This window comes from Cornus florida, unplaced genomic scaffold (genome assembly GCF_030987335.1).
Source record: "Cornus florida cultivar Cherokee Brave unplaced genomic scaffold, ASM3098733v1 CherokeeBrave_3.0.0_Hap2_Chr01, whole genome shotgun sequence".
Classification (NCBI taxonomy): Eukaryota; Viridiplantae; Streptophyta; class Magnoliopsida; order Cornales; family Cornaceae; genus Cornus; species Cornus florida.
The window spans coordinates 117379114-117406851 of NW_026775571.1; the positions used below are offsets into that span (position 1 = coordinate 117379114).

At 34.8% G+C, this 27738-nt stretch overlaps 2 protein-coding genes across 3 annotated transcripts; both read left to right on the forward strand.

The window, feature by feature from the left end:
• The first annotated feature begins 11786 nt into the window (after window positions 1-11786).
• On the forward strand, window positions 11787-13291 carry LOC132266218 (NAC transcription factor 25-like). Of its 2 annotated transcripts, none has more exons than XM_059767079.1 (3): window positions 11787-12062; window positions 12133-12428; window positions 12569-13291. In XM_059767079.1, exons 1-3 carry the CDS (start codon window positions 11879-11881, stop codon window positions 13028-13030), a joined length of 942 nt encoding a protein of 313 aa, XP_059623062.1. In that variant the 5' UTR covers window positions 11787-11878; the 3' UTR covers window positions 13031-13291. The 2 variants fall into 2 exon arrangements, with proteins under 2 accessions (XP_059623062.1, XP_059623056.1); XM_059767073.1 differs by having other exon boundaries at window positions 11789-12062; window positions 12536-13291.
• Window positions 13292-14904: 1613 nt separating this feature from the next.
• On the forward strand, window positions 14905-26818 carry LOC132266232 (protein REBELOTE). The gene is made up of 14 exons (XM_059767087.1): window positions 14905-15067; window positions 15165-15281; window positions 16371-16431; window positions 18815-18923; window positions 19019-19070; window positions 19152-19246; window positions 20417-20485; window positions 22332-22862; window positions 23872-24171; window positions 24345-24668; window positions 24788-24994; window positions 25821-25910; window positions 26001-26095; window positions 26477-26818. Exons 2-14 carry the CDS (start codon window positions 15173-15175, stop codon window positions 26505-26507), a joined length of 2073 nt encoding a protein of 690 aa, XP_059623070.1. The 5' UTR covers window positions 14905-15067; window positions 15165-15172; the 3' UTR covers window positions 26508-26818.
• The last annotated feature ends 920 nt before the right edge of the window (window positions 26819-27738 follow it).

Below are 27738 nucleotides of genomic sequence, written 5' to 3' on the forward strand. Positions count from 1 at the left end.
CACTTGAACTTGGAGTGCTCTGATACCAACTGTGATACCCCTCGGATCCGAGACACGGGTTGATCAGGCCCAGGCCCAAACCCGAGGGAATATCAAACAATTAATATTTTATAATGAACACAGAATACCTTGTGGGCAGGTGTGCCGTGGGTGGGTGCGAGAGACACTGTCAGGCTACCACACTGGCGAGCTACGGGTGCACAGTCCCACATCGCTTGGGTAGAGAAAAGGTGAAGTGCTTATATGTAAGTGTGTCACCTCCAATTGGTATGAGGCCCAACAGTAAAACCGTGCGGGCTCAGGTCCAAAGCGGACAATATCATACCATGTGGTGGAGCGGGTCGTTACAAATGGTATCAGAGCCTAACCCAGCCGGAAGTGTGCCGACGAGGGCGTCGGGCCTCCAAGGGGGGTGGATTGTGAAGACCTTGTGGGCGGGTGTGCCGTGGGCGGGTGCGAGAGATACTGTCAGGCTACCACACTGGCGAGTTACGGGTGCACAGTCCCACATCGCCTGGGTAGAGGAAAGGTGAAGTGCTTATATGTAAGTGTGTCACCTCCAATTGGTATGAGGCCTTTTGGGGTGAAGCCCAACAACAAAACCGTGCGGGCTCAGGCCCAAAGCGGACAATATCATACCATGTGGTGGAGCGGGTCGTTACAAAGTGTGGCAAGATGGGTTGTAACACCCCCACATTTTCCACGCATAAGTTGATCAGGCTTATACATGAAAAACGAGGGATATCAAAAACAATTGGCAATATAGAAGCATGGAATACAAAATGATGATAATAAAAGAATTTAGACAGGAAAGGAACACTAAATAATACAACATCCATCCATCATTTATTTAAATACAGTACTCCATTACAACTTGGAAATCCTATGTTAAGGATCCCTAAATATAAACCTGAGAGTTCAACGTCAAAAGTAAATAAAAACTGAAACTGAAGTAATACGTAAAACTTTTACCCTGAACTGGATCGTAAGAGTAGATGAGTTCGGATGGTGGTCCCTCACTGCTAACCTCAACCTTGGAACGGGTACTGACCGCATCCTGAAATAACAACAATGGTGGGTCAACCCCACGAGCAAGTCCTCTCTACTATGACCCAAATCAGAGAATCAAATAAATTAATCATTTATATCCGGATGAGTACTATATCTGTATACATCCTAAGGAAACCATCCAATGTATAATATGACCTCAACCAGAATAGACGGTGATCACTTAGACTCACACTAGGTGGTTAAGTGTCGCCTTTCCCTACCCGGAAAATCAGCTATTATACATGGTGCACGATACTGACAACCCAGACTATAACGAACTACACAGTGATAACACCTCTCAAAGTACTGATGAATATACTGAGCATATAAATTAGGCAACACATGCCAATAATATTACTAAACATACTGAGCATGTCAATTAGGCAACACATGCCAATAATATTGAACCACATACCCCGACAGCCACACATCTGTCTATAGCAACGAATGCCTAAGGTATAAATGAGTCTAAACTTATTAGCCAGCTCACATGGTTCTATATGGTAACACATCCATGTAATATAAATGCGACATAATTGAAACAGTCCATTTATTCCCTGAAATGCACGCAGCATAATAATCATGGTTTATATACGATTAATAGTATAACTATTCCATAATATATAATGGATCATTTATATGAATGAAACCAAGCACTAATTAACTTAACATTAATGGTTTATTACAGTTTAATAAAATAATAATACCATTTATAGTCGTTTAACTTAATTACATACGTTTACTAGCGATTCGCCCTTTAATTGATACAATTAATATTTAGAAATATTAATCGGACCATTATAATAGTTAACGAGAAATAAAATAATAATATAATGTCTCGTTAATTCCAAAAATGCCAACCCGATGCCCCAAAATGTATAGTGAAGGTCCTGGTAATGACAACACAGTCCCTAGGGGTATTCTGGACTTTTTCAGTAGCTGCAGAGGCCCTTCACGCGCCCCCACGCGCCTCCCAGAGCTCCCCACACGCGCCGCCAAGCTTTCCCACTCTCCCACGCGCTCACACGCGCTTGCACGCGCGTTTGGAGAGTTCCACGCTCGTGCACGCGCTCCCACGCGCGTCTGGAATCAGTCACGCGCGCGCACGCGCTGCCACGCGCGCACTAATGGTTCCTTGCTGACGCGGCGACCTCCGGTTGGTTGGCTGCATCATCTTTCCTACATGCGCGCCACACAGGATCAATCCACCTACCTTCCCTCCATCCAACGCTCACGGATCCGGGTGTACCGCGGTGCACCGGATCAATCGTTGCTGTTTAATGGTCCAGATGCGCGCGCATACCCTCCTATGGTGCGCCGCATCACACCGGATCACTCCGGTCATCTCCCCCATTGCCGGCGACCGGAAAACTCGCCGGAAGGTCGCCGGAAATTGCAGAAAAGCCCCGAAAAAATCTAGAAAATTCTAGAAAAATCCCTAAAGCCTTATTTAATTATTTTCGGCTGTTATTAATTTCATAGGATATTAAATAAATATATACCATCCTATATAATTAAAATTTCATTAATTTAATAAGATAAAATTTATAATTTATTAATCTACTAACCTTGGCTCTATGCATACAAATAAACTAAACAATTAATTTATTAATTCAAAGGGGAAAAATAGATAATAACTTGCCTTTTTGGATTTAAAATAAATCTGCCGGTTGCGCGTAATCGGGTAAATTCCCTACACCGGTCCAGGCTCCTTTCTTTCTCTCTTTTCCTTTCGGTCTTATACAAGAACTCACTTTTATTATTTCCTTCTTCAACTTATGTGAATCCTCAACTAAAGGGCTAACTTCTATATATAAATAACTTATATAATTTAAATATTACAAATATCTATTTTTTTACATTAAACTCACCACATTCCCAACCATATGGCTTCAAGTCTTACCTATAAATATTAATGAAATCCTATCCTAATCTCTAATTTCATCATGACTTATGATTTAATACTATTATTGTTATTATAACTATTATTATTATTATTAATAAACTATTATAATTAATATTATTATATTATTATTATTATTAATAACTATTATAATAATTATTATTATTACATAAGAATACATTATATCATCATAATACTTTATAACATAAATATAATACTTTAATTAACTAATAATGCTTAATTAAACATAATCAACAAATAAAATTATTAATAATAATACATGCACAATTAAATGAATAAATTTACTATTTTAACATATACAATTAATTTACATGCACCATTAAATGAACTTAATATAACAATGTAGCATGCACAATAATAGCTAAAGAAATCCACACATAAATGAATTTAAATAAACTAAACTCTTTAATAAAATACGGGGTATTACATGGGTCACTATAAACGCAATTGCAGAGCCAAACAGAAGATCAATGAGCTCGATGTCCCTAAAACCGTCAGGAGCCAACTGATGCAAATTCTTTTAAACTCTTCAGATGAAGAATCCGAACATGATATCAATGGTATTCAAGAAGATGACTATCATGCTGATACAGATTATGATTCTGATTCTTCCAACCCATCTTTGGATGACAAACCTATCAAAACCAAATGCATCTGTATGATTACTAAGGATCAAGAATTCATGTTGGAACTCATTGACAAAATAGAAGATCTTGATCAACGCAAGGAACGCTTGATTAAATTCACCAACAGCATTGGCCAAAAAAATGACAAAGCTCCCGTTGTTATACCAAATACTTACAACCTTACTGATATCTTCGAAAGATTTGGTACACAACCCCAGATGCCAATTATAATTCAAGATCTCCATAAAGAAATCAAACAAACCAAGCAAGAGATTTCACTCCTAAAGCAAGAGGGCAAGGATTTGAAAGATTCCACTACTCATGATATTCTTACCCTTAGAAGCCAAATTCTTTTCCAACAATCCCAGATAGACGCCTTACTACCTAAGTCCTCTGCAAAACTTGAACAACAAGTTTCTGAAAATCCCACCAAGGACAAGGAGACTTACATCAACCTTCTGATCTAGAAAATATTTCAGAAATGGCATGTTAATCTAAAAATTGTCATCAACAAAGACTATACCATTCATACAGTGGCTCTCATTGACTTCGGTGCTGATCTCAATTGTATCAATAAAGGACTTGTCCCTACGAAATACTTTGAGAAAACCAAAGAACGGCTTCAAGGTGCTAATAGTTCACGACTCACTGTTCAGTACAAGTTAACCAAAGCCCATGTTTGTAATCAGGGTCTTTGTATTAAAACACCTTTCATCCTTATCAAATACCTCAATACCCCTGTTATTTTGGGAACTCCATTTATTTCTCTTCTTTACCCGTTCAAAGTTGATAGCCAAGGCATTTCAACAAGTCTAGTTGGACAAGAAATTTGCTTTCCTTTTGCTTATCCTATAGACACCAAGGATCTCAATACCATTAAGGATTCTTATGTTACTCAGGTCCTTGCTGTCAATAGGATTGAAAGCAAAACAAAGCATTTAGACTTTCTCAAACAAGAACTAATCTTCAAACAGATTGATGAACGACTCAGTTAAAAAAATCTCCAAGACTCTATTCAAAGGTACAGATTAAGACTTGAAAGTCAGGTTTGCTTTGATCTCCCAAACGCTTTTTGGCACAGAAGACAACACATTGTTGAATTACCTTATGAAAAATCTTTCAATGAAAAGGATATTTCTACCAAAGCCCGTCCTAGCCAAATGAGTCAAGAACTTCTTGATTACTGTATGAAGAAAGTACAGGAATTATTGAACAAATCCCTCATCTGAAAAAGCCGTTCCCCATGGAGCTGTGGCTCTTTCTATGTCCAAAAGAATGCTAAAATAGAAAGAGGTGTTCCCAGATTAGTCATCAATTACAAGCCCCTCAATGAAGTTCTTCAATGGATCGGGTATCCCCTGCCCAATAAAAATGACTTAATCCAACGTCTCGTTCATGCAACCGTTTTTTTAAAGTTTGATCTCAAGTCAGGATTTTGGCAAATCCAAATTGCTGAAAAAGATAGATACAAAACAGCTTTCACGATTCCTTTTGGCCATTACGAATGGAATGTGATGCCTTTCGGATTAAAAAATGCCCCTTCAGAATTCCAAAAAATTATGAATGATATTTTTATTCATCTTACGAAATTTTCAATTGTTTATATTGATGATATACTAATATTTTCTTCTTCTATAGATGCTCATTGGAAACATCTCAATGTATTTACTCAAACTATCAAGCATAATGGATTAGTCCTTTCTTTATCAAAGTTAACTTTGTTTCAGACCAAGATTAGGTTCTTAGGTTTCCAGATCCACCAAGGAACTGTCATCCCAATCAACAAATCCATTCAATTTGCTGATAAATTCCCTGATGAAATTAAAGACAAAACCCAGTTTCAAAGATTTTTAGGATGCCTAAATTATCTCTCTGAGTTTTTCAAGGATCTTTCTCTTCTTTGTACTCCACTACGCCAAAGATTAAAAAAGTCCCCTCCCTCATGGTCCGATGAGCATACAAAAACAGTCAGAATCCTTAAAAGTGAAGGAAAAAACCTTCCTTGCCTATCTATTGCTGATCCAGAAGCCTTCAAAATTGTGGAAACTGATGCCTCTGAATTAGGATATGGAGGTATCCTAAAACAAAAAACAGGTGACAAGGAACAACTAGTTCAGTTCGCCTCTGGCACATGGAACCAAGCACAACAAAATTACTCTACAGTCAAAAAGGAAATTTTATCTATAGTTTTATGCATTTTAAATTTCAAAGTGACTTACTAAATCAAAAATTTTTAGTTCGTGTTGACTGCCAATCTGCAAAAACTGTTTTAAAGAAAGATGTTCATAACATAGCCTCAAAACAAATTTTTGCCAGATGGCAAGCTATTCTTTCTGTATTTGACTTTAATATTGAATATATAAAAGGAGAAAACAATTCTCTTCTTGATTTTCTCACCAGGGAATTTTTGCAGGGAAAAGCAGGAGCTTAAGGGCGGTTACCATGCCTCCCAAGATAGGTAGAGGAGCCTCAGTTGCAAGCACAAAACCCCACAAAACAAAAGATGCATATGCACAATCATCCTCTTCTCAGAACCCTTCCAAAAAAACCGGGTATGATAAAGTCGAGGAAGATGAAGAAGCTATGTGTGCTAGTCCATCTCCATTAATTACAAACCAGTTTTCAGCCCTAACCACAATTCCCCAACATGTCATAGACATGTCCCCAATCCAGTATGACCCCATCCAAGCATACTTACAATCCCAACAACCAGTTTTTCCTCCCCTTCAAATGCCCCATTCAAGTTCTAAAAATACCCCACTATATAATCTTCCCACCATATTTATTTTTGAATCTTAAAGAAAGTAAAGTAGTACAGTCTCTCTCTCTCTCTTGTTTTCTCACTCTTTATGTCCCCACATTAATGGTAATCGACTCTCTGCCTCTTTTGTTTTCTCTTTTTTAGTTTTATCTTTTTAGTGCATTTTTTTTGCTATGAATGTTGTAAACAATTAACTGGTCAATTGAATGAGAAATCAATAGATGCGTTATTTGGTAGCATAGTGTAGATGATTATTCGTGATAATATAAGGAGATTGTTCCACACGTGTTAAGAATGCTGAGATCGATATCCAATAAGAAAATCAAGCTATACAATGGGATTCTCCTTTAAGAGATTAAGAAAGATAAGGCAATTGTTTAGTACCCTGGGTAGCTCGAGCTCTTGAGCTATATATGTTTGCTAGCGGTTTGGTGCGTGTTTAATGGCTAATTACCGTTTTTATTTATACTACTCTTTCACTTGGTAAAAGACCTTTGGTCATGAGGGTAAGTTTTCCCTTACCCGATGGACCGAGGGTTTTATCTCCTGACGATAGGACACCAGCAGTTGACCCGAGGTAGGTTATGGCTCTAATCGAGGTAGTAATCATATCCTATTTAATGCAAGTCTTGTCAATGAACCAAGGCATTTAATGCACTGCTCATGCCTATTTTAAGAACTCGGTCGATGGTAATAAACATTTTTTCCCCCTTTGTGTAAACCTCAAGTCAAGGCGGTCCCTTGAATTCCAACTGCATGTCCACTGTTTCTCAAATTTCTGAAATCAGAGAGAAGAAAGAAAGACTTCTTGAGGGCCTACCTTCTGGGGCCTCGAACTTTCCTTCCTTGCCTGTGTCTCAAGCACTCTTTCTGCAAGGGTGCCCGAGGTAGGAAATCTCTTAGATAAATAAGTAACAAAAGGGAGCTTCAGGGATGGGATGGAGAGACCTGTCCGACTGGAGTAGGGTACCTCCACAGGAGAGCGAAGGGTAATGACCCCTTGCCCTTGCAGCATTTGCTATTTCAAACTCAGTAGCTCGAGACTATTGGCCTCATCAGGGAGGTGCCAAGTAAGACTAGAGATGGTCCGATCAGAGTTGGTCAGGTTGGCTAGGTGTACCTCATTAACAGAGAATGCCACACGGAGAGTGACATCGCGTGATTATCTACACATAGATAATGGAGTTATTATATAAAAACTTGTTAAGAACATTTGTAAATATACTCAATGAAAATATCAATTAATGTTAAATTCTTTTGGTTATTATGATTACTTGAAAAAAATATATGTATTTCCTATTGTCATTCAAGGACGCCTCCCCTTGTATAATTTTTTGGGTCACACTGTTCCCAACAATGTTATACTAGAAGATCTTTAAACTTCACAATGATAATATTAGTTTCCAACTTGAAGATTGAACATATTCATAGAATATCTTCTCCATTAATTTCTATTCACAGTAGAATGCATAACTTCCATAACTGCAATCATTTTTGTATAGTTCTCAAGTGACTATTGTTGATTGCAATATGAAAGCCAAAAAATAGAAAAGGTACATAATCTCATTTCACGTTTAAAACAAATACATTTATCACCTCCCATGGTTTTATTCTTACTATCATTGATATTTACACACATATATATGTATATATATTTTGAAATGATGGAAACACTTTTATATATACTTTATTTTATTTTATTTTATTTTATTTGTGCACAAGTTCACAATTCAAATCTGTGCAAAGGTGTTTAAAAGTTCCCTATTTTAGTTAGGGTTACAAGCAAGCTGAGGAGACTCAAATTTTCGACCATACAAACTTAAGTCGAGCCATATAAGAGTACTATACAATCTCAGCTTGTTGGAAACGGGAGCATTAAAAACATAAACTTTGGATGAGCTTTGAAATAGATTCCGCTAATATTTTTTACGGATCTCTAGACAAGCGCGTTTCTCTCCGCAAGGAAATGAACGTGGTATATTTACTTTTTGAAATCCGTTTCCGGATGAATGAGAAATTAGCTCCAAAGTGTGGTGTTTTGATAAGCTTAAATGGGTATGCAAAATGTGGGAAGTGTTTGTCCCACATGAAAAAAAAAATGTTGAAACAAATTGAAATTTAAATAAGCTGAGTTTAGGATTTGGGCTTGGGCTTGGGCCTAATTGTAAAGTCCAGATTATTCTTTTTTGGAATTTTGGATTGGGCCTAATTTTAGACTGGGCTTATTTAAATGGGTTTCACAAATGGGTGGGTTTTTTGGGTAGTTGGTCTTTTTTAATTAAAAAAACTACTTTTTAGTTTTTCTAAAAGGTTACACCTTTTAAATTAAAAAATCATATTTTAGTTTTTCTAAAGGGTTACACCTTTTAAATAAAAAAACCACTTTTTAATTTTTTCAAAGGGTTACACCTTTTTCTGAACCATCATAACCCATGGTTGCACCCACTCGAAAAGGCAAATTGCAACCTATTGGAATGGATGTGTCTATTGGTGAACAGACACCATGTGAACCATTGCAACTTATTGGAATAGATGTGTCGAGTGGTGAACAAACACCATGTGAACCATTGCAACCTATTGAAATGAATGTGTCTATTGGTGAACAGACACCATGTGAACCATTGCAACCTATTGCAATGGTTGTGTCTAATGATGAAGAGATGCACCCAATCCGAAAAGGCATTTCTGTTTCTATAAATACCCCCCTTTGGATCATTTGCAGGTTATTTTTCATTTTTTTCATTTTCTTCTATCTCCTTCTCTAGACTTGAATCTAACCCAAGTGGGTTCAAACCATAGGTTAAGTGGTCCGAACCACTTAGACCCTAATCCAATTTCATTGAGCCATATTAAGATTGGTCCGAACCATTTGATTCGAATTGCACCCAATTCAGCATTTATATAGTATAGATGCATTTTTGAGTCAGAAAGAGTATTACACAGAGAAGGTTCGCCGTATCCACGAGTTTGTAGTGCTGCTACTGATGGATGTAGACCGTTGTATCCTGGGAAATAGACGCCACTGAGTCCGTTAGCACCATAGCAGGGCGAATCTGTCTTAAGGACATAGTATCCAATACTAGCCTCGGTTCAGGTTCTTTATTGATTATTATGATTTTATTAATTTATTTTGCATATTTAATTAAATATAGAGTTGCATATTTAATTAAAGATTTCTTAGCATATTGTTAATTATCTCATGACATATTAGTATAAGGTTTGTTATATCTTAAATGTCACATGAAACATATACTTTACCAACAAGCTCAACATTGTTCATTGAGCTTGAACTCATCTTGTTTGATTTGTTTAGTCACTTTCAATTTGATCTCGATATCAAACTCCAGCTTGAGATAAAAATTGTTAACACGAAAAAATAACTATAAGCATTTTCTAATAAATGTTTCATATTAATGAGCCTTATTGAACCTATTCATGAACATGTTCATGAGTCTAATGAGTTGGAGTTGATTATAGGTTGTTCAAATTTGTTTCTTAAACGAACTTAAAATACAAGTTTGAACAACTTAATTCCTTTACAAGCCTTTTGATATTTTAAATTGTTATTAAGGTCTCTAAGAACATAACATAGACACCGCGCAAAGTGTCCCTCCACGCACATTAGGGCATTTTCCTGACTAATCCCAAGACACTGTGCAAAGCGCCCCTCCACGCAGGCCGAGTAAAATTGAGACTTTCACTCATGAGCATGACTCCAAGAAATTATTTACACTTAAGGGAAGTGTAACCTTAAATTTGATAAATGTGATACAATGCCCCAAGTGACTTACAACTTTAGTCATTTCTTAAAGTTAAGATGAAAATAAAAAAATAATATACATGACACACATGAATTACTTACTTCTTCCCATCTCAATAGTTAGAAGATAAAAGGGTAAGTTAGGTTTACTAAACTCATGAAATTAAATATGAAGATCATTTCGCCACATGCTTTGCATCCCTTTTGACTATGAAATATCTAAATATGGCCCTTTCGCACAGTTTAATTTTACTTATATGGTTCATTTGGTCTAAAATGTAACTATTCCTTTTATAGAAATTAAGGTTCAGAAAAAGTTTTGTAGTATTAGGATTACAAACTAAGAAAGCACAAGGCACAAGTGAAAGGAAGGATGACAGTCGTATTACTTTTAATAAAATGTATTTGTTACACTTCAGAACTTTAATTTAAAGTGTGTTTGGTTCCATAAAATTAGAGCTTTAGAATTAAAATTTGTGGAATTTGAAAAAATTTTGGCTCAATTTTTTTAATTATTTTTTTTCAAATTTCACCAATTTCAATTTCAAAACTTTAATTCTATGCAACTGAACACACAATTAATTTAATTGTTTAACATTACAATTTACCCTAATCTGTTGCCTACTTTTTCAAAATGCGATAGACTGTTGATGCAATTGTTATTGCATTATACATGGTGGAATGTATTGATTCTTGGCATCCATGCGGGATTCAACAGCCTATAGAATAATGGTGACATTGGTTTTCAATCCAGTGTTTCAACAACTGTGATCCATCGACCTCATCATCATTAGTCCTGTAACAACCATCATACATGAATTTCCATATTCTTTGCATCCACACACCCAAATTCACACCAAATCTCTATTTGTTCATACAAGACAAACTATCAAATATATATATATATATATATATATATATATATATATATATATATATATATGCGCGCGCTTTAGTTTTTTCTAATCCTAACTTCCCTAAATTCAGAGCATCTACCAGCTCACACCAGCACTAAAATTGGTATGCCTTTACCATGATGTTGCAAGATTTTTATTTATTTTCCCGGGAATAAATTAAAAGAATTAAAATTGTACACGGAACAAATTAGGTGATTATATCCCGCTCCGAAAATAATAATAATAATAATAATTCTCTAACATTCTTTAATTTCATATATTTAAACATTTTCCAATATATAACATTAATGTTATGTTTGGATTTTTGATAGAAGGGAATTTAGTTCAAAATTTTTATTAAATTTTTTCAAATTCCAAATCTAAGATACTAATTGGATACTTCCAAACACAACATTAACATCTTTTAAAAATTAGTCATAGACTCGTAAACCATTACTAAAAAAAAATTAATTTTTAACAAAAATAAATAAATAAAAAATATCCTGAGCGGGAGAAATTTTGTTTTCTTGGATTGAGGGGTTTGTCTGTTACATAAGAAATGCATGACATCAAAAGCTTACAGTTTGTTCCAATTGGTTGCCTAGTGCGTGGAAGTGGTCCCCATACATTCCAACCCAACACGTGTCCCCAAACCCCAGGTCAAGTGACTGGCAAGTGTCACATAACAACTGGTGGGTGTTCGGTACAATGTACTGTACAACCATACACTCGCCCTCCCCCACCCCTGCTCTTCCAAATATATTTGTCTGTTCCATGTAACATTAATTTGCCATATTTTAATACACATACAAACATATATATACACTGTATGGGACTAGAATCTAAAAATTAGGTGGAGTGATGGAGATCCCGGATTCATCGTCGGCCAATCAACACCCTCATCTGCCACCAGGTTTCCGATTCCACCCCACCGACGAAGAGCTCGTAGTCCATTACCTCAAAAACAAGGCCGCTTCCGTCCCCTTACCTGTTACAATCATTGCCGAAATTGATCTCTACAAGTTCGATCCATGGGAGCTTCCAAGTATGAATTTCATTCATGTCTTAATTAATTTGAATATGTGGTGATTAATTTGATTTATTGTGATATATAGGTAAGGCGACATTTGGTGAACAAGAGTGGTATTTTTTCAGTCCTAGAGACCGGAAGTACCCGAATGGGGCTAGGCCTAATCGGGCGGCCACTTCCGGGTACTGGAAAGCTACGGGCACAGATAAGCCCATACTAACGTCTAATGGAACTCACAAGGTTGGTGTGAAAAAAGCACTTGTTTTCTACTGTGGAAAGCCTCCTAAAGGGATCAAAACCAATTGGATCATGCATGAGTATAGACTTGTGGATCACAGTTCAACCACCAAACCTCCTCCCACCAAAAACAACTCTTTGCGGGTACATACCTATAAGCTTTTAAAATTAAATTTGATATGCTATTATATGATTGATTATATATATATATATATATATATATATATATATATATATTCTTGTGTATGTAGCTTGATGATTGGGTGTTATGCCGGATTTACAAGAAAAACAATTCGAACAGAGTGATGGAGCTGGACGGGGATGATTCCATGGATGATATGCTAATGTCGAATTCAAATATGGACGAGCATCAAAATCAAACTTCAAGGGCTATGAATGATGGGGCAATATTGCTCAAGAATGAAGACAATTTATTTGATAGCTCCATGTCACAATTGGCTTCTTCGAGTGCGGCCATGGTCTGCTCCAGTGTGAAACGATCACTCCCATCTCAACAATGGAATGAAATGGGGTCCGTTGGATCGTCGTTGGGGAAGCGATATCATGCTGATCATCACTACAACACAAGCAATGGGACGACTACTGGAAATGACTCCTATGTCTCTCTGCTCAATCAGCTGCCACAAACTTCTTCTTTATATCCAAATGCACTTCTTGGCTCATCACTTGGTGATGGCGATTTGAGACAACCTTATCAGCTACCCGACATGAATTGGAACTCCTAGGATGATTTTTTTTTTTTTCCTGTGATTGATGGGTGTGACTCTACATCTTTTATATATATATATATATATATATATATTGATACAAAAGATGTATATATATACTACTATATATATAGGTGCATACCAATATTCATCCCGGAAGAATTAGTTGAAGTTGATCAAGATTCTGGGAGTAGTAGTGTTCACGAGTAATGCAGGAATCGGTTTTTTTGACATGCTCCAATAGATAGCAACAAGCTTATTTTTTACCTTACTTATTTTTATCTTATCTTATAAATATATACTCTGCAATTATTTATATGTGAGAATTATAGAAGTATATTATAATTTGTTGCAAGAACATATAAATGAAAATGGATCTATAACGAAAGTAGATTTTGAAGTTTGTGAAGACTCCTTTCTATACTTGGGCTTTTATCACCCTTAATTGGAGGGCTTCGGTAGTGGTTTGTCCATATGTAGCTGTAATTTAGACACCGCATTTTCATCCACACCAATGCCACATGCGATGTTGCTAGATGATAACATAGCGAGATGTGTGTACATATATATATATATATATATATATATCAATCAATATGTTGAAATTTTAATGGGTATATAGCCCTGTAAGGCAACACATGCATCTTTGGTTATTTCTAAGAAAAGTCTAATAGTTGGAAAATGATACGCAGACTAATTCGATTTGATTTTTTATTTTTTTTAATCTATTTAGGTATAATGTGATCATGACATCAAATATCATTTTATTTTTTATTTATACTCATATAAAAGTAGTTGAATGATTATAAATTATGGATGCTATGTCACAATTCTTTATTAGTAATTTCAGTTACGTAATTATATAATTTTAGACGGTGATTTTAGGTACGTAATTAAATAATTTTAAGTGGTTCAAAACTGGTTCGGTTGAAATTGAAGTTGAAATTATCAAATAACCAGACATGTCAACAAATTGTTAAACTGAAAAAGTAAAATAAATATATATTTTTTAAATGACAAGAAATCGGATATCCATTTGTTCCTACACTCTCTGACACTCACCATCCATTCAGTTGGGCTGGGATTGTATACTGTATATACTAGTTGGGCTGACTGTTTGGCCCAACAAGCCTTGCATACTTTATTTTTTCTCTCCTTATCTAATTTAGCTTATCATCGGTCCATCACCATTCTCATTCTTGCCTTTAATCCATAGACTATAGAGATGTCTCCTGACACCTTAAATTATTATTATTTTTTCATTATTTCCTATCATTTACTATGTCCTTTTTTAAATTTAGCTGTTCGTTTTTAATTATTTCAATGGAATTTACTCTACCCGAAAGTAAAAATATTTTGAACTATATAATAGGATAATAGGATCTAGAGGCGAGAACTTTATATTTGTATTACTTCAATCGAATTTACCTTACCGGAAAATAAAACTATTTTGAACTATATAATAGGATCAAGAGACAATAACTTTATTTTGTATTACTTATGTAGCCACAAAATATATAAAAGTTACCAAAGGGCCTTTGGCCCAATGGTATAACCTCCCCATTTTTAAAGAAGTGGGGAGGGGTTTGAGCCCGCGTGAACAAAAAAGTGTGTGTGTTTTACCATCCAAAAAATATATATATATATATATATATATAAAAGTTAAATCAAAATATATTGATGTAACATAGAACATATAAAGGGGGCAACAGGCCTTAGCCTATGAAAACACAGCCCAAGGCCCAACCCAACTGTCAAAAGGGTTAGATGAGGCTTGAGACATAGCTAAGCCCTAGGAAAAAAATTGCTCAGCCCAATTACTTACAAGAGCCTCTACAAATAAATAAGTTAGAAAGTTTGTTTAGGGCTTGTAGGTAGTTGGGCTATTCTCTCACAAACTTCTGTCATTTTATCTTCTGTTAGATTAAAAAGGAAGAGAGAGAGTGACATCTTCTTAAACCCTAAAACTTTCTCACTCTACACTTTGCTCCTCCGTATTCTGTTCTCCACGTCGGGTTTTAGGTTTTTGGCAAGGGTCTCTCCTCGCAGTCGCTGGTCAGCTTCCTCACCCTCTATCTCTTAATTGTATTACAGTAATCGATTTCGAATTTGTGTGGTGGTGGTTTAGAATTGCTTTTGTTTCTTCACTCAGCTTAAGAAATGGGGAAGCTTGGAAAAAAGGCGAGGAAGTTTGCAAAGAAGAATCTTCAGTCTGTTTTAAAACAAAGGCGGAAGACAAAGGCTTTCTTCAAGAAGAGATCTTCTTCAAGTAAGTGTGTGTATTTTTACATATGAAACCATTTTTGTGTTTCACATTGCTCAACTGTAATTTTTTATTTTTATATTTAGCTTAAACACAATATGCTATCTAGGATTGTCGAATCCATGATAAAGACAAATGGGTTCAAATATGTTCACACTTCATAAACTTGTAAAATCTCTGTTATGGTGGAACAGTCAAAAGACAAGAAAAAATCAATGTCATATGGACATCTCAAGATATTCGAAGTACTAATGCTGGACATGGCATGTCTTGGAATGTTGGACATCGATGTTGTTTAAACAGAATCGATTGGGGAGAGAGAGAGATGAACAAAATCACCTGGGCAGACAGAGAGGGAGATTGATTTCCTAATTTTTTTAGAAGTTCTTGAGGACATTTAGTTAATCTGATTCTATATAAAATTATATTTAGAACGAGGAAGCATGAGTGCCGAACAAAGCATGTTTTATATCAATTCTTCATCTTTCCCAACGTATAGAATATGAAACCTGAATGGTTATATACCTAGACACTCACTTGCATCTTGTGCACATGCTTGAGTCCATTTGTCATTAGAAAAAAACAAGAATTTATTAGGCTATTAGCTCTCTTGATTGCATACACTTATTACTGTAATCATCATGTGGTACTTCATGCTAAATTTGGATAAGTAGTTGTAATAATTGGATTATCCAATCCAAATATGTACTAGATTTAGTGCAATATATGAAATGCGTCCTATTAACAGTTTGACAGTTAAGTCATAAGTGTAGCAAGTAAAATTTTGATCGATTCCTTTCATGCATAAAGCTGGTGTTAGAGTTAGAGAGTGTTTAGTTTTTACTTGTTTACTTTGGGGCATTATATCTATATGCCACTGACAAACCTTTTTTTAGTCTCTTAAATATTTGGAAAATAGGGAAGGAGATATTTTCGGTTAGTAGGTTAATACTTTTTAGCCTCCTATTTTGCATTTGACCATAATAATCATGTTTTATTTTCAAGCTTAAGCTTTGAGTGTGAGTAAGTTTGTGATAAGTTGGGCTTTTCTATTTTCTCTAACACAATAATTATCTTTCAATTCATTTGCTGCAGAAAATGAGCAGGATACTGTTGAAGACCGAGTGGAGGATACAGCAGAGATCTCTAAAACAAGGTAAAGAGGTGAACTTAATGCAGCTCTTCATGGTTTAATCGTGTAAAACCATTGCTTTTTATATTCAGTTTTTCCAATACTTCCCTGTCTTCAATTTGTCATTGTAGTTTCTGTTATGCATTCAATGGGGTATCCTCCTTGTTAAGTCGTTTTGTCCAGTTCACTCTACATGCCTTTAAATAGGTAAACAGGGATTAAAATTTTCCTTCTCTTATTGTTCTCTCATTTGAATTTTCTTGTACTTAGATGTCCCCATACAGTTGTCGTATGAAGGAAATACCTTTTCTTTTAAACCCTCTTTTCCTTTTTTCTTTTGAATGAAGGGGATTCACTCTACATGCCTTTAAATAGGTAATCAGGGCTTAAATTTTAACTTTTCTAATTGTTCTCTTATTTGAAATTTCTTGTAGCTAGATGTCATCCATACAGTTGTTGAATGAAGGAAATGCCTTTTCTTAAACTCTCTATTCTTTTTTTTTTATTATTCTTTTTTTATTTTTTTTTTTCCTTCTTTTGAAAGAAGGGTATATTTAGCAGAAATTCATTTTCAGAGTTGATGGAGAATATAATTCTAAAAGGTTGTCTTTGCCTTCATCATCCTTCCCTTTATCCTATATAAATGGTGTCGGTCACATGAGTTATCGTTATTCTTTCTGGCTTTCTTTCCTATTTTACACCGTGTCTCCTTTTAGATTTAATTTTTAAAAATCATTTATAATTACTTCATCCCTCGGTGATCTATCTGGCTCAGGAATTACTCCTATTTATAACTATTATGCTTCTATCGATTTCCCACCTACCATAAGTTTGGTATGCCAAATTTAGGGATCATCCTTTAAGCCCCTGAATTATATTTGCTCAGCTTTTAGCATGGAATATATCCTTGGTACAAAACTGACTTGCTTTCATGTATGTTGTGCTTGTAAACCTGGGTGACGCGGGTCTTTAACTTAGACTCTCTCTCTCTATCTCTCTAGTTTGAAGTTTTGAGTGAAATGGAGAAAACGTAGTCTACTAGAATTCAACTTTGAAGATGTCAGTACGTTGGAATTGTCATTTCTTTGACTTTATCATCCACTGTTCAAAAATTTACTTGCCAAATATCTATCAACCAAGTTGGATATCATTTGGCCTCTTCGTATCAATATTAAACTTGAATGAAAAATTTAAATGGAGAGAGAGATTATACATTATTTTTTTATTTAATGTATAGAAGCAATAGGTTTCCTTTGATGCAGTAAAGTGAGGAACATTTGGTATTTTACATTGTTCCCCACAAAAGGCATTAGCTTGTGTTGAGATATGGAAGATTGTTCACAGATGGACTATTTATGTGGGTTAGAGTGTAGGATTATCTATCTTCTTGTAGTCCTGATAAGATTCGCTTGGTTTGGAGAAATTAAATGGACAACCCTGAATTATGATATTTTTATACTCAAAATGAAATTTGAGCTATTTTTATTACTGACAGGTACATTCCCTTCGTTATAACGCATGACACTTAACACTCTTTCTTTAGTCTATCCTAAATAAATTAGATGAGAAAGAGATATGCTGTGTACTTTTGCTGAGATACTTGTTTATAACCTATGTTTAGAAACAATTCGGTGATCATCAGAGTGCTTGTTGGATCAATTTATCCATCTAAACTCTGTTCTTTGCTTGAATTCCGGCTTATTCATTATTCTGATGTTGACTCCTGATAAGAAGCTGATTTTTGAATGTTGAATGTTTCTTTTCTTTTTCTTTTGTTCCCCCTCGGTTTCCTGAGTAGCCATTTTCTATGTAATTGTTTCCCACACCCAACATGAATAAAGATCTTACAGATCAATGACGACTAGGGCTTGGATTGAAAAGCATGCTTGCTGTGTAGGTTTTGTCTGCTTTGCGATGATTACATAAAAACTTGTGCTTTTAGGGGGTTGTCCACTGGATCTCTCGCACTAATCTTCATTAAAATTTACTTTGGCTTGATTGGAGACTTGTGTATTTGAATTCGACTGTTCATAATGCAATAGCTGTCACCCAGTGCATATTTTGTTCATTTCTTCCTATAAAACTTGTTTATAGGTGTTAAAAATAAAAATAATTTTTTTTTAAAAAAAGATAACTTGCTTATATGTAAAAGATTTTTAATGGTCATCTTATATACTTGTGAGTTTGAACTAAACTTTTTTTATAAAATGAGTATCCATTAGTGCAAATTGTCGTTAGCTATTCTTTGCATAATTTTGTTTCTTCCTCCGTTGCCATTGCCGATTCTATTCAGTGGGGATTTGGAAAATATCATACTATGCCATCTAGACTCGTAGAAGAACATTTATTAGGCATTGCCCATCTACTAATCTTGGCTAGTTCTTCACATGTTCGTTATTGATCTCAGAAACCTTGAAAGTGAAGAAACCAAAGATGTTTCTCTTGATGCAATTTTTAGTGAAGATGACACTAATGTGGACGAAGATGTTTCAGAAAGTGATGGATTTCTTTCAGAGGTTTTTGAATTGGATAATGCTAGAAACATCTCACATTGATCTTTCATTTGTTTTCTCTTTTGGATTTACCAAAACTTTCGTGGTTTAATGGTCAGGACTCAAGCTGTTCAGACATTGCAGAAAGTGGGAGCGAGAGCATTCTGGAAGGTGAAATATGTTCTTGGCAACGTCTTTACTATATGTGCACGATATCCTTATTTTTCTTTGAATTGACTGACGTATATTTAGGCAGCAGCAAGAGTAGTACATTGTTGGCACAGAATGGCAAAATTCATGATGAACTTGCTACGCAGCAGAACAAATTGGATAGGTTGAAAAAGAAGGTTAGTTTCTATTTTCTCCATTTAGAAAATATTATTTTTGATGGATTAATATTTACATTGAATCGCTTTAATCTCCCAAACTCGCTTGATGTTCCATTATCGGTTAGTTTTACCACATATCACAGCAAAAGAGTAGAGTAGGGAAAAAGAATTTGTTATGTAATGTGGCAATGCATGTGTTCATTCCTGTTACTTTTCAATTGTTGGATGTAGTCATATAATGAAATACTTGAAGATCCTTGTTGTTTAGCATTTAGCACATAAACAATTATATCAATATAATTTGCAGTAATATTTATAATATACAGTTGTTGCTCAATTTTCTAGTGATCAATACCTTTGGGGAATAATTCTAGGGTTTTCTACCTTTATAAAATTACTTTTACTGGGTCTTCTCATGGAATGTGATTCCCAAGTTCACCACATTGGATATCAAGATCCTCAAAAGGTTATTTCTGTATTTATTTTTGATGGTCCAGAAATATTAAATGCAACGGAGACATAACTAATACAATGTTGTTGGAAACACAATCTCCCTTTCTGATTGCAGACATTGTCATGGCACCACGAGAAATATGTTACCCTGAAGTCAAATGTTTGACAAGATAATCAGTACTCGTTAAAATTGATTTTTTATTTTATTTTATTTTTGATGTATAAATAATAATGATAAGATGAGACATAGTGTATAACTATATATTGATCAGTTTTTCTAGAGCAGATGTGAATGTCTTTGAATTTTTAACACATCAGCAGACTAGACCTTAATTTAGACAATTTTGGCATTTTGCTGCTTTTAGTTTCATATTTACTTAATCTGAGATAAGGGACCTTATTGAAATCCTGATTAGAAATTAAATGAAAACAAAGGATAACTTCAGTAATTTTCAATGGTGCCTGCCAGGTGATATAGTGATTAGCAGATGCTTTCAAATGAAAAAGAAAAAGGGACCACCATCGAGATGCATCTACACGATTCTTTCTATATTTCTTTTTTATTTGTGGTACCTATTAGTTTAGATTGACCAGACTTTATGTAAATTTTTATAGATACCAACCACAATTTTCTCTAATATGTAGCTTGATGTCCAATTATTTTCTCTTCCTCATTCCTTATCTTTTAAACTTATTCCTTACTGTTATTCATTTACATTTCTGGAAAATTTTCAGGATCCTGAGTTTGCAAAGTTCTTAGAAAGCTATAATGGGGGTGCTGTAGCATTCAGAACTGAAGATCGGGTAAGCTATGTGTTCAGAAGTACTTTTAGTCTTGATAACCAATAGTTTGACAAAATTTTTTTTGTTAATCTTGAAGATGATATAAAAATTAGCTGCTACCCAAACAAAAAATAAAAGTAAAAAATTGATATAAAATGGTTCTGTAGTATGTCTCAATTGTATAGCAGGTATTACTGTGTATAAGGATAAATTGGATAATTAATGTATTGTGCTATGCTTGGTTAAATATTTAGAAAGAGACGTGAATTAACTTTAGTTTCTTCTCTTTTGTCATTTTTGCATTAGTATATAAGATCAATTATATGTCCCCATACTAGATGCAATTGGATGTACTTTTGTAAGGTAGAGGCAAGTTTGTGGGTTAACACAATTGGGTGTATGACCCTTGTAAGCTGTAGGTTTTGTTAAAACACACACAAATCTTGACACCTAAAAACAGAAACTATTAAGACTAGGAAGGTTTTTAAGACCATCCTTCTGATCTGCCTACAGCTTACAAGAGAACTTGTATTTGGGGAAGAGGAAGCTCCTTGAGTTTCAATTCGATGAGTGAGATGAAGAATTCTTCTTGGTGTTTAACACCATTGACCTTGGATAGTCATATTTGTATAGTGCCATTGCCTGGCTTAACCTTTTGTGAAATAGGCCTTAAGCTGAAGATGCTTTTTTAAAGATGGATTTAGTGATTTCAGTTGTTTCTTTACATTATTTTGCTTAATTCACTTTATGCCGTAAAATTGTGCCGTGCATTTAGGTGATGTTTAATATCCATCCAAAGGATTTCATCCCAAGCAACTTGTTTGGTTGATGATAGTAAGCATATGCATCCACTTTACCTAATTGAATCCCGTTTAACATAATATAGCTGATCTATAACTGAAACTTAAGTTAAGTTAGAACTTCAGCCTGTATTCTGAAAATGGACCTCATAAGCATCAAATATAGGAATTTCATCGTTAAACTGAAACTTAAGTAAGACCTCTTAGAACAAATATTATTGTGGCTTATATTTTCTCCTTATATTTGCTGATAAGCTTCCACATTAAGCCGTATGTGCCACAAAAAACTCTATTCTTCTCAATTCTCAGAACTGCGTCCTAATTTTGAACACAAAATATCTAATAGGAAATGCAATTTTAGAAGTAAAGGATATTTGTGCACAAGGGCGAATCCAAGAATTGTTAATAGGGGGGCTAATATTAAAAAAGGGGGAATTAGGAATCGAAAGATTAAAGAGTTGGAAAATTTTAGTGGAAATAGGGTTAGACTTTAGAGAGAGAGGAGTGAGCTCTCTGATTTGTGCAAGATTAGGAATTTAGGAGTTCTCTGTGCTTTGCCTTAGTGATTGTTTAGGGCTTGTTCGGCTTGGGCCTATTTGGTTGGGCCTTTGTTTTAAAATTGTGGCTTAGATATTGGGCTTGTTTGGATGGGTTAAAATTGGGGGGCTAATACTACTACTAATATTTTCTTTTTTAAAACATTGGGCTAAATATACCTATACTAAAATAAATAAATAAAAAATTTTTTTTGGGGGGGGGGGGGGGGGCTCAAGCGAGTCAAGCCCACCCAAGCCCCCCCCTGGATCCGCCACTGTTTGTGCAGAACTTTATCTCAGTGATTTGGAATAAAAAAGAAAAAGGTATCATGTGTTTTATATTGTTTCTGAAATTAGATATATCACATGGATGCTGTTTTCTGTTGGAATCTCAGCAAGGCTGGCAGTTTGAGTTCTCATCTCTAACCTGCTTTATATCTTAGGTTTTTTTTTTTTTTTTTCAAAGTATATTTCTTAGCTATTTTTAAATTGTATGAATATGAATTGGTATTTTTTTTACCTGCTTTACAGTTATCAGATGAAGATGAGATGAGTAATCATGGCGTCCAGTCTGTGGATGAAGATGGCTTTGTTATAAAAAAGAGAAAACTATTGACGAATTCTGCTGTTAATTCTTGGTGTCAATTAGTCATGATGGAGGATAGAGAATCTGTCCTTACTAATCTCTTAAATGGGTATCGGGCTGCGTGCCATTATGGATCTGAATCACTCAGTATCCATGGTGCTGGGTCTTGTCATGGAATTCAGAACAGTGAAACGTTCTGCAATATATTGATGTTCATGCTTCGAGAGGCTGATAATATATTTCGGGGGCTTCTAAAAATATCTCCATCCGGTTGCAGGAAAGGGACTATTTTGGAGTTGAAGAATACTTCAAAGTGGAAAACACTGAGGCCACTTCTCAAGTCATATTTGAGGAGTACATTATTTCTCCTCAACGAGGTGACTGACTCTGGGATATTGGTTTTCTCCTTGACTCGTCTTAGCGCTTCTATAATATTCTTTGCTGCTTTCCCGTCTTTGCTACGTAGACTCGTCAAGGTAATTTAATTTCACGGGAAGATACTGAAAGCAACGATATATATGGTTTCATAGATGCAATATACAGTTTGAATCTCTAATATTCTTGCTTATTTATTAATTGTATCATAGGTTTTTTTTTTAATGAATTTAATTTTCATATTGTTATAATGCTCTTTAATCTATCTATAATTTATGTGTATATGCTGCAAGGATTTAAACTTAATTTCTGTAATTTTTCAATTGATTGAGGGGGCTATGGCATATAATATTTTATAACAATTTTTTTTATAAAAAGAATATATTTAACTTATTGAAAAGTTCTGTACAATAACAGTAAATCATCTCAACTTATGCAATCAACAGTCTTAAACAGAATGCTTTAAACTCTGAAGTAATTAATTATACTCAGTATGGAACTTGAAAAACATGGAGGCAATGGAAAAGAAATTAATTGGAGGTAGGATGAATAAAGATATTTAGTTTGCTAAATGATATGTAATGGAAATACCTATCAGCCATAAATTTGATGATTCCACCTCGTTCATCATTTTTCGTACTCAGGTGAAATACATTGCCAGAATGTAAAATTATAGCTTTTATATTAATCCTTGAATGTATATTAGCTATAATGATGTCTCCTCTACTTTCCAACTAGAAGGTTGAGGGTTGAAGTCCTCACAAAAAGGGGAAATTTTGGGTATACAAAATAAAATTTATCCAATGAAGCTATGGTGAAGTTAATAATATTTATAAAGATGAATTCATGGGGAGTTGGGAACAATGAAATTTTCAATTATTCTTCTTGTAAGTTAAATTAGATGTAATTTATATTATCAAGTTATTGATAATATTTTATGAAGGTAAGAAATAATGACAGTTTTTTGGACCTATTCACAAAGAATTGTATAACGGTCAAACTTCTATACTTCAATGCGAAACTTTAGATTGAGGTCTCCCTGGTTTCATGCATTTGCCAGTCTCATGTTGTGGTAGGTCATTCTTTTGAACTCTTACAATTTTGATGTAGATAGCAGTTCACTTGTGGGCAACAGGCAGAGGGGCTCTTTCATCTTGTTCCTTCCTCATCATACGGGATGCGGCTGTTGTGTTTACCTCAGAGTTCTTTGACATCTGTTTAATAAAAATGTATAAATCCTATATTGCTCACTGCAAATTTATGGAACCCATCAATATTGAACATATACAGTACCTGAGGAACTCCCTTGTTGAGGTATGCTCTCTAGATTTACAGAGATCATGCGGCAAGGCTCTTGTGTCTATCCAGCAACTTGCTAAGATACTGCAACAAGGTCTACAAACAAAGAAGGTATATAGTGTGGCATGCCTTTCTCTGCTGTTTTGTTTCATTAAATTTTGGAGATCTAACAAATTACTTATTTAGATTGTACATGAAGTGACCTCTCTTATGAATGGTTGCTTGAATCATGCAATATGATGTGAATGGGCTTCCATGCTCTTTTTGTTGATGTTTGTGGACAGGAAGCGGTTAAGAAGATATGCAGTTGGCAGTATGTTAACTGTATTGATCTGTGGGTTATGTTCATATCGGCCAACATACATGATTGTGATCTTCAGCCTTTGTTTTATACGACTGTGCAGCTCATAAATGGAGTGGCTTGCCTGTTTACTGGGCCGAGATATTTCCCTTTAAGACTTAGATGCATCCAATGGCTAAATCATCTCTCCAATACTAGTGGAATTTTCATCCCTGTTGCTTCACTAATTTTGGATATTTTGGAATATAACATTGGGAAGGAGGCTGGGAAACCAGGAAAGGCCATCAACTTTTCATCTACCGTAAAGGTTAGTGCAGAATCAAATTAGTAGCATTCTTGAGTTTGCCACTTCTATTTCTCGTCTCTGTAAAAATAAGAATACTTCCACAAATTATAGTTAATACTACTAATTCACATGTAGTGCAGTTGCCAAAATTTTGGTTAAAATCAAGAGACTTCCAAGAGGAAAGAGTTTTAGCTTCCATTGAACTTCTCGTTGTCCACTTTGCTCAGTGGAGTTACCACATTTCCTTCCCTGAGCTAGCAACTATTCCACTCATCCGCTTAAGAAAGTTTCATGAAGTAACATCCATTGAAAGTTTACGGCGTGTGGTGAAGCGTTTGATTGATCAGGTATGTGCCACTTTCGAATAATTCCGTTTTTTTTTTTTTTTTGAATATCTTTCTCCTTGACAAAGAATTCTATTCTCAGCCTCCACATTTGGAGGCAATGCAAGCCAAGGCAGCCTAATTGTTGTTCGTGGAATCCATTTTGAGCATAGGTTGAGCCACTTTGAGCGTAGGTTCCTTTTACTTGGATAGCAAATGGGCTAAAGGCCCTTTAATTTTACATATATCAGAAGCAAACCTAGCACAATTTTCCAGTTCTTAGTTGAAGCCCGAGATAGAGCTGATGTTTAGGCTCTAAACTAGCTTGGACTTGGTCCTAGTGGAAGTGTGTAAATCTGTGTGCTGCCTGCATTTTCCTGCTCGTCTTAACAAAGAATAAATTTTAGTTGTTGCAGGTTGGATATCAGAACCTATTTGGAAAAAATGTTTTAAGATACCTGAGCTAAGATAATTCCTTTTTCAGAAAGCATATTTATGTTGTGCTACAGTAAAGCTAATAAGTAGAAGTCCACTAGGAAACCAATTTGAATATCTCTACCCAAAACCAGCCTTGGGAAATCGAAGGATGTTTTTTCATAAGGTGGGCTCCAACCTTATAGATGGGGTTGGCCAAAAAATTGAGTTTGGCTTGATGCTTGAATGGTTGTGTCATCCAGATAAGTTAGGCACCATATTGCCACCTGATGAATGAATATCAAAATACTACTTGTGTATTGGTTATTGTGAACCTAATGGTAAATATATTATTGAATGCATAAAGCTATTTCCACTAGTGTTTGCCATATGGATGGTTATGATATTTCACAATATAACCCATATGGGTCTGCAGGTGGAGCTGAATGTTGAGTTTGTGCAGAAGAAAAGAGAAGAAGTTGCTTTTTCACCAAAAGATCATCAATCTGTTGAATTATTTCTTCAGGTTTACGCTCTTTTTCAACTGTCAACACTTTATTTTCTAGGATTTGACAAATGTAACTTCATCTGACATCAATAAGTGATCTATGGGCAGCTTGAATCCACCCTCAAAACTGCATTTGCTCAATATTACAAAAGCATTATGGAAAAGGCTGCTTCAAGGAATCTGGATAGAAATGGAATTATGAGGTCAGTCTACGTGTCATTCAGTCAGAGGGATATATATATATATATATATATATTTTGCTACATTCAGTCATTCTGGTATACAGTTTCTTCTTTTTTGTCTTCTTTGTTTCTAATTTTAGTTTATCAACTGCATTATATCTGTTGTATATGGCATTGATGCCTGACACTCTCAAGTTCATTAAGAAGCATGAGTTCAATTTCTAGCTAACCACTGATGTGATCGACAAATAGATAGTCTCTTGGTCACAAATATATATATATATATATATATATATATATATATATATTTTATTTTCATTCAAAACGTACATATTCACGGCTAAAACCATTCTTTATATCGACCATTTGATGCATATTAAATTTCATTGATATTTTCTGCAGTTCTACGGAGAAGAAAATATCAAAGAGGTGAGCGTGAATTGTGGAGAAGATTCAGAAAAGAATAATTTATGTGGATAGAAGAGAAGGGGGGAGGGGAAAGAATGACCATAAATCAGAAGTTTAGATGGGAACTCTTGAAGTTATTTGAAAATTTTGTAGATGTATGTGGCATTCATTTCATTTATGCAGTTAAAATATATTTTCTAAGTATGTTGAATTGGCAAGACGGTTATATTGGACTTTTTTTTTTTTTTTTTTAGTGCAATTCACTTAATTATTTTATATATAAAGATATTATATTTGAATATTGGGTGATGATATGCACGCCTGGGTTTAGTTGGATTTTCATTTCATTCTTATCCTCTTGATTTATATTTTATTTTAATACTGAAATTCCTAATGTCTCCTTTCTTAAAAGAGTTTTATCAGGTAGGGTCTCTCGTATAGAAATTTCACTACTCGGAAAACAATAATATAATAAAATTGAATCATTGCATAAGATTTAAGGTGCATAATTAATCAAAAGTGTTGGGACGCATTTTCATAGCCAAGTATTGTGAACCTGACAGGTACTTTACCTATTTTGAGGAGTTAAGATTTTCAACAAAATCCATCTGTTCCATATGACCTTTGCACAAGTGAAAAAAATCCAATTTCAATTTCACAAATAGCGTTCCTCCAAATTGTCTTCAGATATTGTTCTATTGTTTTGAGCAAGCCCAGTTAAACAATAAATAAAGTTTTTTTTTTTTAAAAAAAAAAACAAGAAAAAGAAAAAGAAAACTAGCACGTGCAATTGTTTGAAGTGAAGACCAGGAACCGAAGAAAACCGAGGAGAGCATAAGTTAATTTATAACTTGATTGTTTATTTTTGTAAGTGAATCATGTAAACAGTATTGCAGTTCATACTTGTTACATTTTAGAGAAAAAAAAAAATAAAAGTCAACAGACTTGTAGAAGAAGTAGGGGTGCACAAGGTTCAATTCGGACCAGTCTGAAAGTATTTTGGAACTATTTAGTCCAAACAGTTTCATAAAAATTGAAACTAAATCGATCCGTTAGGAACCAGTTCGATTTCACAGTTCTAAAGTGTGAAATGAGAATGACTCACTGAGATTTCAATTTTTTTTTTTTTTTTTCTTCGTAAATCCAACAAACTTCAAGCACTAGAATTATAAATCAGCTCATTAAAACAACCAAATTAACATACCACCAGAAAGAACTAATTGCAAAAATCCTAAGCAGGAAACCAGAACAAGAGA